Source organism: Gorilla gorilla, chromosome 8, assembly GCF_029281585.2.
Source record: "Gorilla gorilla gorilla isolate KB3781 chromosome 8, NHGRI_mGorGor1-v2.1_pri, whole genome shotgun sequence".
NCBI classification, from domain to species: domain Eukaryota; kingdom Metazoa; phylum Chordata; class Mammalia; order Primates; family Hominidae; genus Gorilla; species Gorilla gorilla.
The window spans coordinates 83,572,983-83,592,769 of record NC_073232.2 but is presented as its reverse complement, the minus strand read 5'-3'; the positions used below and the strand labels follow the sequence as shown (position 1 = coordinate 83,592,769).

General features: G+C 42.6%; 1 protein-coding gene across 6 annotated transcripts in view; it reads left to right on the top strand.

The window, feature by feature from the left end:
- The window catches only part of CCNY (cyclin Y), a 320,349-nt gene that overhangs the window by 243,634 nt on the left and 56,928 nt on the right, over window positions 1-19,787 (top strand). For all 6 annotated transcript variants that reach the window (XM_019034943.4, XM_055352922.2, XM_019034945.3 and 3 more), the window contains one exon: window positions 8,959-8,993. In XM_019034943.4, the coding sequence (XP_018890488.1) occupies window positions 8,959-8,993 (35 nt within the window). The remainder of the gene's footprint in view (window positions 1-8,958; window positions 8,994-19,787) is intronic.

Here is a 19,787-nt window from a genome sequence, read left to right as displayed (position 1 = left end):
GCATTACGTTCAGTGCAGTTTGCATATTCCTCTGTGTGGAGGTGATTATTTTTGTGGTATAGAAATAAATAGCTTTCTGTTTATCTGCTGGATTGCATCTTGCTTGTGGATAGGAACTGTGCCTTTCACATTCCGCAGTCTCTGCAGTGGCTAGCACATAGAAGAAACTCACAAGCATAGGGGAATGAAGGAATGAAGGCAGGGCATCATGACCCACCCTGGGCAGACTTGCCGTGGCACGGTGGCAGTCTTCCCTGAGTAGTGGCTTTCTGTTTTGTGTTGCAGCTTTACCTTCTCCTACCTTCCCTAGCTTTGTTAGAAAACGACACATCCATTATTTAGGGACAGGAGGATGTAGGTTTTTTTAGGCTCAGGTGGTGTATTTGGGCTTTCCTATTCCGGGTCAGAACTCAGCATGACCGTGCCACCCTCAGGCCAGCTCTCCCCTCTCCCCTCTGCAGTCTTCTCTTGAGGTGCATGGGGGAGGGGAGGGCAGGTGTCAGGTTTCTTGGCCAGGCCTCGCCCTGTAAGTCAGAGGCGCTCTTTGGGTGCCGTGGCTCACTTTTCTTGGGTGCATCACCTGACTCCAGTATTTCATCCCTTGGGCTTTCCAGTGTGGAGAAAGCTGCTGATATAGTACAAACTTACATGAAATCATTTAGACCCAGAATGTCAGTTTTCTCCGTACCTTTTATCATATCCTCTCTCCTGACCTGCGCTGTTCCCAGTCAGAACATTGCTCAGTGAGCACAGATCCAGAATAGAGGTTAGCCGGGATAATTCCCCCAGGCTGGGGGGAGTTTGATGCCCTGTCTACCACAGCCTTGTCCTACTGTTAGACAGCACCTGTGGCCTGCTGGTAGCCATAAACTTACTTTTCAATTCTCTTTTTAAAAACTCTGAGCACCTGCATTTCCCCTTCAGTTGGCACAGACTGATAACCTTGTAAATACTTTTCATAGCTTACCATGTTTATAGCTTACCTTACGTGGCTTATGTTTTTGGCTGGCTGCCCCGTGACATCTAGGGAGGCAGCTGAATTTCAGGATAATCTGATGCAGTCACCATGTAAGAATAGTTAATGCCTTGGAATGATTGCCTGAAGATAGCGATCCTCTGGAATCAGACTGCCTGAACTGGAGGCTTAGATCCAACACTCTCCACATAATCTTGGTGCATATGATCCATTTCCACATGATTTCCCTGAATCTCAATTTTATCACTGTAAAATGGAGTTAGTACCTCTTTGTGAGATTGTCAGGAGGACTAAATGCATAATCCATCAAAGCACCGAGCCCTGTACGTAAGACAGCACAAGTTCTCAGTAAATATAATCCTTACCCTAGAGTGTAGGTTCTCATTTGCTCAGTTGGATTGAGTTTCTTCCCTGACTTGGGTCTGTGCCATCTTCTAGCTTGTCTGTGCTGACAGCTCCTCTGTGCTGACGGTGACACCTTGTACCAGAACACTGGGCCTGACCAGGAGGAGAAGGGATGGATACCAGGACAAGAGTAGAGGGTGGCTTCTGTGCACTGCTGTGCCCAGTCCCATCTTTTTCTGTGTTTTCCTTGATAAAGATAGATCGTGGACCCCCACATCTTAGAGTTGCTTCCAAGTTAGGCACAGTGGCTCACTCCTGTAATCCCAGCATTTTGGGAGGCTGAGTGGGGAGGATTGCTTGAGCCCAGGAGTTCAAGACGAGCCTGGACAGCATAGTGAGACCCCCCCACCCATTTCTACAAAAAAATAAAGATTTTTTTTTTAAAGAAAGAGTTGCTTCAACACACCTTGGAAGCAAACCAGAAAGAGGCCAGGTCTGAAATTATATCAGCCAGCATTTGATAGCAGCTCATTATATTAGAATACACAGCACTTTAAGTCTCACTTAAAAAATAAAATGATAACCTCACCTCCACCATGTGTCAGGATAGATTTCTGATGGATTGACTAGTGGTAGAGTAAATGTAACAAATACAATCATAATCATCTAGAAATAGTATACGTGAATATTTAGTGTCAGAATGGGGAAGGGGCATGTAAGTTTGTAGAAGCAATGGAGGAAGTTGCCTAAAAATGAAAACTCATGTCAAAATGCATCTAACAGTGAAATCATCAGTGATGGAAATATCACAGTCTATAGGAAAAAGGATTAATGCCTTTATGTATTAAAGAATTATTATACAATCAGTCAAAATGCTAACACACCAATAGAAGTTGGCATGTTCATATATGAGCACATGTATACTTGCACATATTTATATACAAATACATTCATATGCAAAAGTACACATCATGCTTGCTTTGTATATATGCACACAAAAGAGACTCAAAGGATACACGTCAGAATATTAATAGTGATTGTCTCTGGATTGTTGGATTAAACAGGTTGGGCCTCTCAAATTCGAAAATTTGAAATCTGAAATGCTCCAAGATGGATCTGCAACTTACTGAGCACCAACCTGATGTTCAAAGGAAATACTCGTTGGAGCATTTTGGATTTCAGATTTTTGGATTTGGGATGCTCAAATAATGCAGAATTTCAAAATCTGATAAAAAATATCCTAAATCCACAATACTTCTGGACCCACGCATTTCAAATAAGGGGTGATAAGGATACTCAGTCTGTGTGTGTGTATGTTTTATGTATCTCTATGTTTTCCAAGCAAGCTTTTAATTTTTATTTGCAGTTGCATTTTCTTCTTTATATGGCTCTGTATTTTCCAAATTTTCTGCAATAAGCATGCATTTCTTTTCTAATTAGCAAAAAGTTTTAAATGGATGCCACTTAGTTGAAGTTTCTGTGCTTCTGAAGAAATCCTTTGGCCTTAGATATTCTCTGTGAGAAACAGAAAACCTCTCAAGTGTGTTGGCAGCTTAGGTGGATATTTGTTCTTTGAATAGTTTTCTCCTTATGTTCTTCCTTCGTCTACTTCCTATTCTCTTCCCTGGAATTTTCTCCTCTCCATGACTGGCTGTGTCCTCAACATCTTAGAAATGTTTCTATGTCTTTTCATTTTTGTTTCATTGGCTTTGCTTATTTAGATTTCACTTTGAATGCACAGAATGTCACGTTCCTCTGTGCCCAGATTTCGAACAAGAGCAGGTCCTGGACAGTTCAGAGCAGGCCAGAGGTCTAATTGGAAGCTCCCTTCCTGCAGCACAGGAGGTGTGCCTTGGGGGGAAATGGCCACACCAGGGTGCTTTGTTCTGGGCTCCAAAGTGTGGGTGATGTTCCTGCTACAGTGCACTTTGTGTCCTGGCTGTTTGTGTTTATGACGACTTCCCTGTCAGGGCAGGAGCTCAGCAGGGCAGGAGCCTCCATGTGCATTCTGAACGGGGCTCAACAGTTGTTTTGAATTGAGTGAGTGAGTGAATTCACTGAATTATTGAAAACTGTAGGAACTGTGGGGTAATCTCAAATTTACTATAAGAAAAGTTAACAGTAAACTTTTAATTTTATTGTTCAAGGCCTGATCTATGCTACCCACAGGAAAAAGGAAAGGGAAATGAAACCTTTTCTTTTCAACCAGATCTTTGTGATCTGCATTGGAGCTATCTCAGCAATCAGCTTCGTATATCCAAACAAAATTCTGTCATTCTTTAGTTGAAGCCTGCCTCTTGTGTGGCCTGCCAGTCCTTCACATCCAGAGTAGTTAATCAGTTAAGTAAATTTTCTTTGTAGAATAGCACAGCTCTATTCATACCTGGTTCTAATTATCATTCCGTTTTTAAATGGGACTCGTTTTATGCAGATGCCAGGGATGCCTGTGCACACCAGTGATGTTCTTGTTGGAGGGCGGATGTATAGAGGAAGGGGTCCTACACGCGGTCTCCTCTCTTCTTCTTCTGGGCCCTCCCTTCCTTGGCCTGCTTGGGCTCTTCCCTAATTTGCCAAAGAAAGAGTATCTTAGGTATCTTAGGACCTTTTTAGTACTAGCATCCTATGGCTTGGTGGTGGCTAACACTTGCCATTGGAAGGTCGGTCTATTTTAGAAATGGAAGAGGAGAGTCAGGTGCGGTGGCTCATACCTGTAATCCCAAAACTTTGGGGGGTGCTGAGACAGGAGGATTGCTTGAGCCCAGGAGTTCAATACCAGCCTGGGCAACATAGTGAGATCTCATCTCTAAAAAAGAAAAAAATTGGAAATGGAAGAGGAGAAACCAAGGTAATCTTTTAAATGCCTACCTATGACAGGAATCAGCTGAAATGGTGTTTACATTGTTAACAAATCCTCATTAATAATCACACACTAGGTTGAAAGTTGTATTTTAAAGAGTCACTTGTGTGACATTGTGGCAAGAGAGTGTCCCATAGCAACTTAAGTGTAATTTTGTTTGTCCCTCAGATTGCAAACACTGCCTTTTACTCTCTTCACTCCCCGTTTTATCAGGAGAAGACTTTTAATGCCAACTGTATTGTTTTTGCTGATTTTAGATGGCTTATTTTTAAAGCCTCTGGTACATTTTCTGTTTACATCTTTATGGACTGTCACTGTAGCCAATTAAAAATCCTCAACTATCATAGATTGTGTCAAAGGAGATTGCTGTTATTCCTCTCCCAGGAAAGAAAAAATTTATGTTCCATATCAATTTATTGCCTGTTTTCCCTAAAGAAGCAAAACATAATTATTAGTTAATTCAGTTAGACATTAACTCAGAAAACTCCAGAGATTTTGATTGATTGTTATAGTAACCAAAAATATTGAAGTATTAAAGATGACTAAAACCAGCTATTAGGAATGAGTTGGCATATTGCTTATACCATTACATAAAATAGCTAAAGCATTTTGAATTTCAGAGCTGTACCCACATCAGCCTCAGTGGTTTCAAATTTATTTTAAAGACAGATTTAGATTTGAGCAATTCTGTCAGTCTTTTCAGGTGATACACCACTGTAAAATATTCTGCTTATCACTGGGTGTGGTGGTTCACGCCTGTAATCCCAGCGCTTTGGGAGGCCGAGGCAGGTGGATCACTTGAGGTGAGGAGTTCGAGACCAGCCTGGCCAACATGGCAAAACCCTGTCTCTACTAAAAAATACAAAAAATTAGCTGGGTGTGGTGGGGCACCCCTGTACTCTCAGCTACTTAGGCAGGAGAGACAGGAGAATTGCTTGAACCTGGGAGGTGGAGTGAGTCAGCTCACTTCCCTCCAGCCTGGATTACAGAGCGAGACTCCGTCTCAAAAAAAAAAAAAAAAATTCTACTTATCTTATTCCACCTATGGTAATGTCTTGGTTGTGCTCCTGCTAGCTTAGGGGAAAAGGAGTAATTAATTTTAAGGGCACTGAGGGTATCTCAGACAGCTCATGAATTGGTAGAACTGGGTACTAAAAGCTGTTAGGACTAAGGCAGCACCTGCCTTCTGCCCATCTCCCTCTGCCGTGTTTCTGTGCATGGCAGAGGGACACCACTGCTGTATGGGGGTCCAGGAATCATAAGACACAAAATACAGTCACACTCATGACTGTAACTTATTACAGTGCAAGCACATGAGGCAAACTCAGTGCAGGGAAGAGGTGCACAGGGCGAGTCCTCTCCCATGGAGCCACACAGGTTGCACTTTATCCCCCCATTCACAAATGAGTTGTGAAAACACCTGTGGAATGTTGTCAGCCAGGGAAACTCGTGGGTAGAGACCCAGCACCCAGGATTTTTATGGAGGACCACTCATGTAAGAAGGCTCTGCCTGTTAAGTACCAAAGTTCCAGACTCCCAGAAGGAAATAAACCATACTGTGTGCGGCATAGAGCATATTGTTTGTGCAGACAGCTTAGGCACAGTGAGCCACTCCTACCAGTTAGGAAATGATGGGAAGGAACCCTCCTAAATCCAAATTCCCAGATACCAGCCAAGGGCCAGCCTTGCAACAGGCCCTTTAAGGATGGCCGTCAGATCTGCTGCTTCACTCTTTTCCTGCACAGCGGAGCCCCACCCCAGTCTGAAGTTTACACATCATACCCTCAGTTAAGGTTGAGCAGAGCCCTTTGAGTATGTCCCAACTCCAGATTCCCAGGAGAAGGAGTTAGCCCAGAGAGGGTAGAGTTACGCCCGAATCCAGGCAGGATGGTCAGAGTAATGGGTCACATGGTCTAACATGGATATCAGGAATTCTTCCCATCTGGGTAGGGACAGGTTGTTGGTTTGGGAGCGCGGAAGACACTCCAGAAGCAAGTCGGCCATAGGGATGCATGTGTGGAAAATCTTCTCAGAAACTGTGCAGACTTCATCTGCCAAAGGCCCTCTTATGTTAGGAGGAGCATTACAAAACCATACAGGAAAGTGGCACCTGACTCAGGCCCCAGGAGCCCCAGGTTGCTCTGAGGAAATAGGGTAGTGTGTAGGTGTTCATTTGCATAGAAGCAGTGAATGCCTGAGAGATTCTGTAATAGATTCAGATAGCTTATCCTCAGGTGTTCTGTAATAGTCTTAGTGAACTTTCGTTTTTCTTCACCATTCTGATTGCAGCCAGTTGGAGTTCATGAAAATAGCCTGATTCCTTCCTGAGATTGATCCTTGTAGGTGGTGGACAAAAATGGCATATGTGTTTATAATATTCTTCTGTGTCTGCTGTAGTTTTTTTTTTGTTTGTTTGAAAGCTTTTGTATTAGTCTGTTTTCACACTGCTGATAAAGACATACCCCAGACTGGGCAGTTTACAAAAGAGGTTTAAGGGACTTACAGTACCACGTAGCTGGGGAGGCGTCACAGTCATGGTGGAAGGTATCTCAGGCACGTCTCACATCGCGGCAGACAAGAGAAGAGGGCTTGTGCAGAGAGACTCCTGTTTTTACAATCATCAGATCTCATGAGACTTATTCACTATCATGAGAACAGCATGGGAAAGACCTGCCCCCATGATTCAATTACCTTCCACCAGGTCCCTCCCACAACATGTGGGAATTCAAGATGAGATTTGGGTGGGGACACAGCCAAACCATATCAGCTTTCTTGGTCGGACTTATAGTCAGAACTATTGAAGGTTATGCATCTCAGCCATTACTTCTACATGTGAATAATTCCTAATCTTCTCAATAGTACCCATATAGGAAGCGCTGGTATTTTTTGAGGCATGGATATCTTTCATTTGCTGAAGGCAGGGGCTGATGTAGGGTGTTGAGGTGACCTTAGTATGGGTGGTGGTTCCCACAGTTGGGAGACTTGTGTCTCTTTTGCACAAACCTATCACTGGGTTGCTCTGAGAAGGGTTAAGTGTCATCTCAGAATATAGTGGGAACCCTGTCAGTTCTGTGGCCCATGTAGAAAGGGTTTCCGGGTCCCTTCAGTCAGTGGGAAATCACCATAGAATTATCATCATATCCCCATCCTTGGCTACATGTATAATAGTTTAGTATGAATTAATTTAATTCACACATGTGCATGCACACGCTCTATATATGTATGTATGTATGTATGTATGCCAGGAAGTTAAAACCCAGAGCTTCCAGCCAGACTATCCTGTTTGTTTTGCTATGGTTTTCATGTGGATTCTTCCTTGGAGTCAGGTAAAATGTAATCCCTCTGCCTCCATGCTGTGCATAGCAGACCAGTTTGTTGCTGCTGTCTGTGCACTCGTGCTCTGTGTGCGCTAGTCTGGCCTCATGCATGGCCGGGGTGCCCTGTCCTGTGACAGCAGGGGCCTGATCGCCTGCACATGCATCCATCTGATGGCTTGATGGAGCTGCCTCCTATGTGTCAGTCTCTCTTTTTAAAGTACTCAACAGTATCCTCAGACTAATTTTTGCTTTTGCATTTTTGCTTTTGTTATCTTTGAGATATCAAGAGTGGAAGGCAGCATTCATTCCAGAGAGGACAAGACTTCTAAGGAAAAGAGAAGTGTTTTTTTGTGAGTCTAAGAACAGTGTATGAGTGATAGAAAAACAGTTGCATAGTCCCTTCAACAGATCAGCAGGAAGGCTTTTGAAAACAGTAGTGAATCTTCTTTGCAAGGGCATGGACTGTAAGGAGAAAACCTTCTTCTATCTTTTGTACACTGCTGTTTTAGGGTACCCCAAGATAACATTGTTGATTCCTGGGGACCTAGGATGTTATCTCCTTGAATGAAACCTATTCTTCATGTCTTTTACAGTAACGAATAAATGTGTTGATGGATTCATCTATACCCACAAAATGAGCCTTCAGAAAAGAAAATGCAAAGTTCAGTGATACTAGGTTATTACAAGCTCTTCGTGTTCCCTGTGACTGACCCTTCTACCTCTCTGGGGCAGCAGGCTCCCATTCTGAGAAACACTGGTATCTGGGGACACTGCAGGCTGAGCTGCTCAGCACAGGCCATGCATGCAGTGTGAGAAGCCACCTTGTTAGAGCAGTATCAATTATGGTGACTGTTAGAGCAGTAGCAATTATGGTGACCTCTGTCAGCCTTATGGGGTTGGGGATGGGTGCCACAAGGAGCTCCAGGGACCTCCCAGACAGAAGCCCAGCTGTATTCACTGGCACCCAGCATGGAGAATAATGGGTTTCCATGATAAGTAATGCTGCTGATGTACATTGTCTTCCTGGATCTCAATGCTTTCTAGATATTGTTGTTATTTATATTTCCCTTATATACTGTGGAGCTTTATGGGTCTGGTAGGGTTGGGAATAAATAGTCCTATCATTTGTTAATTATGTTAAACTAATAGACGCATATGAGTTTTATGAGGGTTACTAATTTTTTATTCAGTTAATGGAAATCTGTTACCCCTTAATTGATTTCAGCTGCAGTTATTTTGTTAGGGTGCTATTGTTTAAATGGATGTATATTTCCCTCTGTGAGTCAAGTTCATTCAGATCTGCATTTGTGCAGGTCCCGTATTCTTATGTTTGATAAATGAGCAAGTGGGTATGTTGGTTGGTGGAAGGACGGGACCACGACACAGAGGCCCAGTCCTCATCCACCTGCCAGGGGTTGGCATGCAGGCATATAACATTTCTGTTGCATCTTTTGTTTTCACAGTGAGAGAAAAACGCAAGAGTCTCTTCATTAACCATGTAAGTGAAGCTGTCTCCCTGTGTTTTTCATAATGACTGTACAGTGTAAAGAGCTAAAATAACTGTCTGTGATGGATGAAAATGGTTCATGTGCTTTGTAGATACTTGGAAGAATGTTGCAGTGTACTTATGCTTAGTTTGGTTTGTAATTGGACAAGCATCACTCAGTATTTGTCCACTGTCCCAAATATTTTTCCAGAAGCCCTAGACCACTATTGTTCATGAGATGATGTGTGTGAACAATAACATATCAAACATCACCCAGCAAGTCCAAGTGAAAGCCACTTCTTTTTAATTTTGAATCCTTTCCTTTCTCTACCCTCACCCCCAAATTATTCTTTTTCTCTTGTAGCTCAGTTCCATTTGAATAAACACATAATTGTTTTCCATGAGGCTCTCTGTCTCCACACTTGACTCTTCCCATTTGTTGTTTGTGGGTCCAGTAGAGTCTGCGTGTTCTTCTGATGCTCCAAGAAAGGATAAACTTGATAACACTAAATTTAAAAAAGATGTTCAAACATTTGGCTGGAGTCTTTTGGCCATTCTTAGCCATGTCTCCCTCCCCTGGTGGCCAGGTGCAGGTGCCCCATTGAGATACTTCATCCCTCTTCCTTCCTTGAGCAGAGATGTAGCTGGCTGGCTCCAGCACCTACTCCACACCCTATATACCAGGCAAGTCCTAGCCACACCTTCTTCTTAGAAATATGGCCCTTTAGGAAAGAAAACTCTCCGAGAGGTATGGAATGATGAAACAGGTGTAAATTATCAAAATAAGTATGCTCTAAGTCCTCATTCTAAAAACAGAACCACACAAGGGTCTTTCTCAGGATTTTTAGATTGCCTGCATCTCTGTATTTGAAGATCTTGAAATAGTCCTAAAGCTGTGTATTAAAGAGACTTAAAGCCATAATGTTGTATTCTCTGCCCTTTGAAAACATGGACAAAATGCAGTTGGGAAGAAATTCATAAGCTGGGCCCTTACACTCAAGGGACATGATGCTACGCCCTTAGGAGATTGATGACTTCTTTGTAGTCAGTGTTAATATATATGCACATATACAGTTTTCTAGGGGTCAGAGGGCTTATAATTTTTAGCAGATTCTTAAAGCAATCTGTGACCTTTTCCCTCGGCCCCTTAAATTTCAAAGCATCTGTTTAAAGCACCTTTGAAATTGCAATCTGTGTCATGAGGAAAATATGAAAATTGCCATGCCTTTTTTTTTTTTTTTTTGAAAGCAGTATATACCTGGATATAAAAATTTTAGCGATTGGAACGAATTCTCTAAATCCTTGCTTCCATTTCTTTGCCTGCTGGGTGCACTTGAATGCTTTCCCACTCATTATACTCATTAGCATGCCTGCCAAGGAGCTTGCAAGGGAAGGAGAAGAGCTGGAACTGCATCCAGGCCATCTTTCCTGTTCACTGCAGCTCCATGGAAGGTGCATTGAAGAAAGAGGAGGATAGGAGTTTGTCTGTGTTGCTCTGTTATCATTGTAGCTGATGATACAGAGGTGTGCTCCCACAGTTCTAACCTGCATACCTCTTTTAACATCCCTGCACGCCGCCCCCCCCCCCCCCACCAACAGGCATACACCTAACCTTGCCATTTCATGTCCTGTATAGTCTGAGCACCTGCCACACGCTTGAGAACACATCTGCTGCACCCAGCACATGGATTAGTATGGGAGGCCATGCATTCTCATACACAGTATCTTCTAACGCCCAGCCCAGCATTCAAACCTCTGTAAAATCACATCTGCTGACACAGAGTGAAATCACACAGTTGTTGAGATCTCTGCAAATGCACCTGTTCCTATAGAAAAGAAATCTGGGTGCCAAGTTTCTTATATAACAGATGACCCTGTAACAAGCAGCGTGACCCTCTAAACTGTGAACAGACCTCGCTGCAAATGAGCGCCATCAGTCCTGCCATGCTAGGAAAAGCCGTGGGAGTGTGCCAGTCCCACCAGCTGAAATATCATTTGAGTGAAATTACCTGCAGATTCAGTTAGGCTAATAAAGCAGCTGTACTTTTCAGGTTTTGAAACTTAGGAATAGTAAGTTAGATCAGTGGAGAAAGGACGAGCAATAATAATAATCAGTCCCATGTGCTGAGTGCTTTAAAGCGTGTGTGCCAGGCTCTGCTGTAATTGGTTTAATGGACTCATTTAGTTAGCACAAGGGCCATGCTAGGTAGGCACAATTCAGTATTACTATTTTACAGATGAGGAGATGAGGCACAAAGAAGTTAGCCAAGTAGACAGTGGAGCCCGGGTTGAGTCCCAGGTGGTCTGCTTCAAGCACCCCACTTAGCTCGCACCCTCTGTGTTCCTCAGATAATAACACCAGTTCTCATGTGACAGAGGTTGTTTAGCTTGCTTATCTGAACTTAGAGATAACATTTATAGTTAAATTTGTATGGGACAGTCTCTAGGGTTCATTTCTGAATATGGATCTCAACTGAAATTTATCATTTAGTTTGTTACTGAACTCTGGAGTGATAGTTATTTTTCGCCCTTATTATACCATTTCATTTTTTATTTGCTTTATTGTGAGGGATGTTGTTTCTTTAATTTCTCTTTCAAGTTTTGAAGAACCCACTTAGTACATGTTGCTAAGATAACCTACAAAGAGGCTACTATTTAAGAGAAATGAATGCAGTTGTGTAGGTAAGCCATTTAAGACAAGGCAAGTGTTCACCTCTACCCCCAGGACCATGATAACTGCAGGGGAAATAACCTCCTCCAGGTGGAGAAAAGTAAGGCTTTTCTGGTTTCCAGCAAACAACACACATAAGCAAGTGAAAAGAGTGGACTTTGACCCAGGACATTCTCCAGGGAATGGGGCAGTAGAGAATGGTCCCCCAGGCTGGAAAATGAGAGGGGCCTTTAACTGGCTCAAAACAGCCAAGAGAGACTCAGAGGATTAAGTGAAAGGAGACCACTTCTCAAGGAATTATTCCAGGTTTTGAAGCTTGAAGCCATTTGAAAATAAACCACTTTGGATGTTTTGACAGCAGGTTCAATCGGTGAATTATAAAGGTTAATATTTTAATCAGCACCTATGTTTTAGATGTAATTAAAGTGAGCAGGTATAGGAAGGTTTTTGTTGTTGTTGTTGTTGTTGTTGTTTTTGAGATGGAGTCTCGCTCTGTCACCCAGGCTGGAGGGCATTGGTACGATCTTGGCTCACTGCAACCTCCTCAACCCGGGTTCAAACTATTCACCTGCCTCAGCCTCCCAAGTAGCTGGGATTACAAGCATGCGCCACCATACCCGGCTAATTTTTGTATTTTTAGTAGAGACAGGAATTAGCTATGTTGGCCAGGCTGGTCTTGAACCCCTGACCTCAGGTGATCCACCCGCCTTAGCTTCCCAAAGTGCTGGGATTACAAGCATGAGCCACTGTGTCCAGCTAGGAAAATTTAATGCATATGAAAGATACACGTATTTTTAAAAGGCTGTGTAAAGGGATTTATGTAAAGTTTATTTAAAATTTGCTGACATTTTGACTTTGCTTTTTTTTTTTAAGTTTAGCTGTTTTTATGAATCTTTTAATTAAAGTGTAAAAATCTCTGATTATAGATTGTGGGTGACATTGTAGGTGGTTGGAGTTAAGAATCACTCCTGAAAAAAAAAATCACTCCTGAAACTCAGAGAGAATGTACGCTTTTTACCTTAGCCTCACTTTTCTATGGTTATCTTCCTGCCACCTGGTGATAGCACACCAAAAATGAATGGGTTATTCTAAGAAGTTAAAAAAAAAAAAAAAAGATGTGAAAACAGAATGAATCAGGAGTTGAATAGCCAGCTTCCTTTGTCTTGTTTGACATAGGGGCACTTTGAAACGAGAAAGCCAGACTGGGAATTCTGTGTAGTGTGATCCTCAAAAAAAAAAAAAAAGCAAAGCATTTGTCTCAACACTGAGTCTGGTGATAGTTGAGGAAACTTTGTGAGGAAGTAAAGCAACTAGGGAGAGTTACTTATCAGCTAAGCAAGAGTCACATTATTATTAGTGGGACTTGGAGCCAAAAGAACTTTGTTCAAGCCCTCGTTCTGCCACCTGCTAATTGGGCAATCTTGGAAACATCTTGAAATCTCAGTTTTCTTATCTTCTAGGGTGGGTCATAATTCCAGACCTACTTGACTCGAAGGTAGTGATTTGCAGCCTAATTATAACACCATATACGTATGTTGTATTATTATTGTCCATTGGAATTTAGGTAAAATTGATTTAATTTTCCAAGTTCAATATCAAAACTGATGAAAGTCTTGCTGGTATTTTGAGTATGGATATAGTTTTTTCATAATCATTAAGACCAGGATTTTCTGGGAGGAGTATATTCTGTTCAGCTCCCTTTGGAGAATACTGACTTGAATCATTTGCTCATCTTAACACAGTTCAGTTCCAAATCAGTTTCTGCCTTTTAGCTTTGAGTGAGGTAGGAATAGGATTCCTTGTAAAAAGGTGTCTATTCCAGTTATAGGCTTCATCTGTAAGTCATAAAAGTCAAGTAATACAGTGAGCTACATCTAGGAACTGAAATTTAAAACATTTTAAATCTTGCTTTTGCCTCTGGAAGATTGGCTCTTAATAGAATGAGAGTTTATTGAGCAGCTGCTGTGTTAGCATCAATGCCATATGCTTGGAGGATGTGAAAGAAGACTAAGTTTTTAAAATATCAGTAAAAATTTTAAAAATCCAATGAGATTAAAGAAATCCAGCTTTTACTTTGAAATAATTTCAAATGTATAGAAAAGTAGCAGCAATAATTGAGAGTACAGGATTTTCATGTGACTAAAGGAACCTTAGATGCTCTGGTTCTCAGACCCCCTGTTCTGCTTCACCCAGGGATGTTGACATGGGGTAGGAGTTTTGTTATTTTCTCTCTTCTTTTTGTTTTTTCTTCTTCTTTTTGCGGAATGTCTAGAAATGATAATGATAATGTTACACACACTGGTACATTGAGAAGCTTGGGTAGGACATCAATTCCTTAAGTGTATTGGTTATGTCTGTGGAGGACTTTCTCTTTTCTTACCTCTTTCTGTTTCTTCTTCACCCCTTCTTCCCTTTCTTCATGCTGTCACTCTTATAATGAGGCACAAAGGAAGTGGCACTTGTAAAGTGTAATGGTCCATTCAAATACAGGGCAGCTGACAGGTGGAATTGCTTCCCTAGTGCCTTTGTGGAAGGTCATTTTGAAAGCTACATTGTCCTTGTTAAGACACCCAAGTGAAGGGGCCACTGAGCTGTTGTTACGATTTAGCCTGGTAACTCATGGTGTGTTCTCCATGGAAGTTCCTATGTTGGAAGCCCTGATCTTTTGTATATAGTGTTAGGATATCATCCCTTAATTAGCCAGCACAAATTCTTGACCACAGCTGCCTGGTTTTCACATTGCTCTGACACTGCTACATGTGGGGAAGGAGCTGTTCTCATTTTAGTCAGTCACTGACTCTTGGTTCCATTGCTGCCATTCCCAGAGTTAGGGGAAGCATAGCCACTCCTGCTAGCTGGGCAGGCACTGAGGGCCTCTTCACTGTGCATTCTACTTGTCACTTCATTGCTCTCCTAACCTCCTCAGTTTTCAACTCCATCACCTTGCTCAGGGACTTCTGGAGTAGAGAGAAGAAAGGAATGAAGTGAAGCCTTGAAGGAGCATTCTACTTGAAGCAGGAACTTTGTCAGAAAAGCCCTTTAAGAAGCAGACTTTGTATCCCTTAGCCTTGTGTTATAATCTGTTCTTTGACTTTATATATACATATATATGTGTGTGTATATATATGTGTGTGTACATATATATGTTTTAACTTTTATTTCAAACTTACAGAATAATTTTAATAATAATAATACAGAAAACTCTCATCTACCCTTTAGCCATATTCATCAGTTTTAAACCAATATTCTCTCACATTCTGCACATCCTTGGTCATTGTCCTTTATTATTTTTTCTGAATTGTTTGGAAGTAGGTTGTCTGCATTCTGCCTTTTCTCCCTAATACTCCACTGTGTATTTCCTAAGACCAAGGCTATTCTCTGTGTAACCACAGTATTATCAAAATAAAGAATTTAACATTGATATGTTTCTTCTAATTAACTGATCATATTCCAGCAATGTTAAGTGGCTCTGTAATGTCCGCTACAGCGTGTTTTTCTGTGGTACGGGTTTCACTCCAGCCTGACACATGGCATTTAGTTGGCATGCACCCTCGATGTCCTTTAATCTGGAGCAGATTCTCAGCCTTTCTCAGTCTTTCAGGACATTGACACTGTTGAAGAATACAGGGCCAGTTTTTTTTTTTTTAAATAATAATGTAATGTTTCTCATTTTGGATTTGCCCGAAGGATTCAGTTAAACATTTACAGCCAGAATACTACATGGAGTGTTCCCTTGCCCTTTTCAAGACATCAAATCGAGAGGCAGGCAGTATCATCTGACTCTTGTTGCTGATGTTGATTTTGATTACCGGGCAAGGTGCTGCCTGGATTCTCCACTGTCTGTTTACTCGTTTTCCCTTTGCAACTAACAAGCAGTCTCTGGGCAGGTACTTTAAAACCATGTAGATATCCTGCACTTTATCCCCACCCCCAGATTTAGCATCTGTTGATCAGGCTTGCCTGAATCAATCTTTATTATTTTTGGTTACAGAATGGTGGTTTTCCAGCCCTACCATACTTCTCTCCCTTTGTCAGTAGGTGTTCTGCTTAAGAGAGAGCCTTCTCTTCCCATCTGTCCATCTGTCTGTCCATCCAGCCATTTTCAGTACAGATTCCTGGATTTCTGCTTTTCTAATGATACCTAGTTCATGCTTGTGCTTAAATATTTCGATGTCCTAGATTTGGGTAGTGGCAGTCTTTTGATACTGGTTTTGTGTTCTTGTGACATGCTCCATCCTTTCGTTTTGTTTTGCGAACTCCTTTGCTTTCTGGCACAATAAGATATTTCAGGCTCATCTTGTACCTCTGCCTCAACCCTGGATAGCCATTTCTCCAGGGAGTCCTGATTCCTTTTAGTGGCAAACAGTGCTAGAACCAAGGTCTGGACACCATGTGTGCTCATTGCTGCTGGGGTGCTATTGCTTCTAGGCCCATTTAGCAGGTGTAGCTAGGAAACAGACATTTCAGAAATCATGAATTCATACTGTTACTTTAAATTTCCCATTCCAGTCTATCCCACAGGGTTTTTTCTTGACCTTGGCCTTTGACTTTTTAATTTCTACTGAAAAACTTATTTTTCAATTAAGTTTTATTGATACATAATTAACATGTAAAATTCACCTTTTAAAAATATACAGTTCAGTGGTTTTTAGTGTAACCACAGAGGTGTGCAACTGTCATCACAGTTAATTTTAGAACATATTCATCACCCCCAAAAGAAACCCTGTACCCATTAGCAGTCATTCCTACTCCTTCCCCTCCCCCACTAGTCTACTGTTTGTAGATTTGTCTATTTTGGATATTTTATATAAATGTAATCATATAATACATGGCCTTTTGTGAGTGGCTTCTTTCACTTAGCATAATGTTCTCAAGGTTCATCCGTGTATCTCAGAACTTCATTCCTTTTTATGGCCAAATACATTTCTACAGAGCAGAATTCTACCATAAAGTTGGCATTTTCCCAATTTTTGTTCTGAGATCCAAAGTTGGCTTATTTTCTCGCTTTCATAGAGAATGATTTGGTTCACCTGGGTTCTTAACTCCATGGGTATTTGCCTTCTACTTTAGTCTTGCTGTAAATAATTGATCCTGCTAAAAGCTGTACCCTTTTTTGGGGGCTGGGGGTAGGGGGTCAGAGTCTTGCTCTGTCACCCAGGCTGGAGTACAGTGGTGTGATCTTGGCTCACTGCAACCTCTGCCTTCCGGGTTCAAGTGATTCTCCTGCCTCAGCCTCCTGAGTAGCTGGGATTACAGGCACCTTCCACCACGCCCAGCTAATTTTTGTATTTTTAATAGAGACGAGGTTTCACCACGTTGGCCAGGCTGGTCTCAAACTCCTGACCTCAAGTGATCCAGCTGCCTCGGCCTCCGAAAGTGCTGGGATTACAGCCATGAGCCACTGCACCTAACCTGTACCTTCTTTTTCTTTCTATGGAACATTAGTTTGTGAACACTTTGAGGTCAGAGAGGAAGATTTTTTTATTATTTTGCTTTTTGTCTTTGTGTCTCTGTGACCCCTGGTGGTCCTGGAAAAGTGATGATGGTGCTTTCCTCTCTCCCAGCCGGGTGCCTTCCACGCATGGGCATCCCCCTGTGAGCACACCTGCTCTTGCTGATCAGTGCTCTGGGTTTCACAGGCTTCAGAATCCCACACAAAGTTCTTGAATTCCACTCCACCCTGTATTAGCTGTGTGAATAAGGCAAAGACAGTTCTGCAAAATGAGTGGCCTTTATGGTTTCGTGGAGACTGTCTGTGAGCTGGGAGTTCAGCAGGTGGCAGGTGTGATCCAGCAACCCAGCCTCCCCTCCACTTCTGCACTCCAGCAGGCCTTTCGTTCATTCCTAGTCAAGGAATGCCAGTGCAAGTGGCCAGTTCTCTGTGGCCCGAGGAGGCTGCAGACCGAAACCTGCCTCCTCTCTCAAGGTCATAGCTTGCCCTCCTTAAGATTAAAAAAAATTGTGGAGCTTTCATATTTAGAGATTTCATTTATATCACTTCTTTTCACAAACTTTTACTCCTTCTTTTCCTCTAATAATAATACTTCATTTTATTTATTTATTTATTTGTGAGACAAGGTTTCACTCTGTCACTCAGGGTAGAGTGTAGTGGCACAATCATGGCTCACGGCAGTCTTGACTTCCTGGGCCCAACCGATCTTCCCGCCTCAGCCTCCTGGGTAGCTGGCACCACAGGCATGCATCACCACACCTGGCTAATTTATTTCTATTTTTTGTAGAGATGAGGTCTTGCTGTATGGCTCAGGTTGGTCTCGAACTTCTGGGCTCAATTGATTCTCCCACTTGGGCTTCCCAAAGTGCTGGAATTATAGGCATGAGCTACCATGCCTGGGCCTTACATTATTTAATGCTTTTTTTTTTATCCTAACAAACCTTTCTAAGAAGTAGTAAGACAGTCATTGAAAATGGGAAATTAAAGCCTAGAGACTCTTAAGTGTTAAATGACTTAATATTTATTCAGTTCATGTACGTGCTAAGCACTTTACAGGTGTTATTCTTCACAGCACCACAATGAAGGACAGGTTCTGTATCTGAATTTTATTGATGAAGACATTGAAGCTTGGGGAGGCTAAGCCTAAGGTGATAGGCTTATACATTTTAATTAATTATGAAAGGGGTTACTATTATTGGTTATTCTAGGACAACAGGGACAAACTACGGCTGTCCTGATCAAGCCAGGATGTGTGATTGTCCTCTGTAAGTAACTTGCCCACATTTACACAACTCGTCAGTGGCAGAGCTGCAGCCAAGCACTGGACTTTCTGACTCCACTGTGCTCCTGCCCTGCCTGTCTGGAGTGTCTCGTCCACATGAACTGGGCTCCTTGATCTGCCTGCCATGCCTCACTTCATGTGTTCTGCACGTGTCAGCATTTCACTGCCCAATGGTGCAGGCCCCTGCGGCCAGCTCATTGCCACACAGCATGCCCCTTTCTGCTGTAACACAGCTGCTGTGGCCACACTGTGGTCTCCCTCACAGAGGATCCTGTGCCATAATGGAGGCAGACGACTTCCCCCAGTGGGGGCAGTGAGCACTCTAGTCCCGGGATGGAGCTGTTCTTCATTTGCTGATTCAAGAAAATACCAGTCTGTACCTCCAAGACACCTGCAGTCTAGACCCTGGAGACATATAGAAAAGTGAGCCAGAAATGACAATGGAGAGTGACTGGTGCTGTGGAGGGTGAACACGGGCATAGAACACACAGAGGGGTACCCAGCCCAGGTGGTCTGGTGGTAGGAAGGCATCTAGAGGAAGCACTGTCAGCAGAGTGCTGAAGGATGAGTGGAGTCAGGGAGGGGAAAAGGTCTTTAGGGTATTGTACAAGAAGGTTTAGGAGAGAACAGCTCAAGGGAAGGGCTGCAGAACCCCAGGGAGGGAAGCACGGACTTGGGAGTCAGACAAACATGGCTTTAAGCTCTGGTGTCTTAGATTTGGTGTTGGAAATGCTGCTTCATTTCTCTGATCTCCTTATCTGTAAAATGGGAATTCTACCCTGCAGTGCAGGGCTCTGAATGTTTGTGAGCTCTAAGTGAATACACGTAAAGTAACCCAGAACACTGTGGGTTCATCTTTGATGGCCATTAAATACAAGTGGCCGTTGTTCCTTTCATCTTTGAATTATGTCCAGGTGTGGTATGCAGGGAAAGAGGAAGTGAACCGTGAACCTGGAGAGATGGAGAGTTGACTCGTGTGTCTCTCCCCAGTGGAGAACGTCAGAACCATCTAGGCAGGGAGGCAACACGATCTGATTTGCTTTGTATTAAGGTGACAGTAGCACTTGAAGAAGAATGGTTTAGAGAGGAGTGAGCCTCGAGGCAAGGTGGTTACTGTAGTGATAGAGGTGAGAGTCCACGTGGCTTTCATATACCAGATAGTGGCTAGAGGGGTGCAGGGGAAAGGATGATGTGGAAGTGTACTTGGAATAGAATCGATAGCACTTGATACAAGGAAACCAACAGAAAGGAAAACAAAATTCAAGAATATTTTGTGGATTTCTGGTTTTAAGCCATTACAGTTGATTAGAGGAACAAATTAGTTTGGCATTTGAGGTACCCATGAGGAACATTGAGATGGAGGGGTCAACCAGGCAAGTAGTGAGCTCAGAAGAGAAGCTG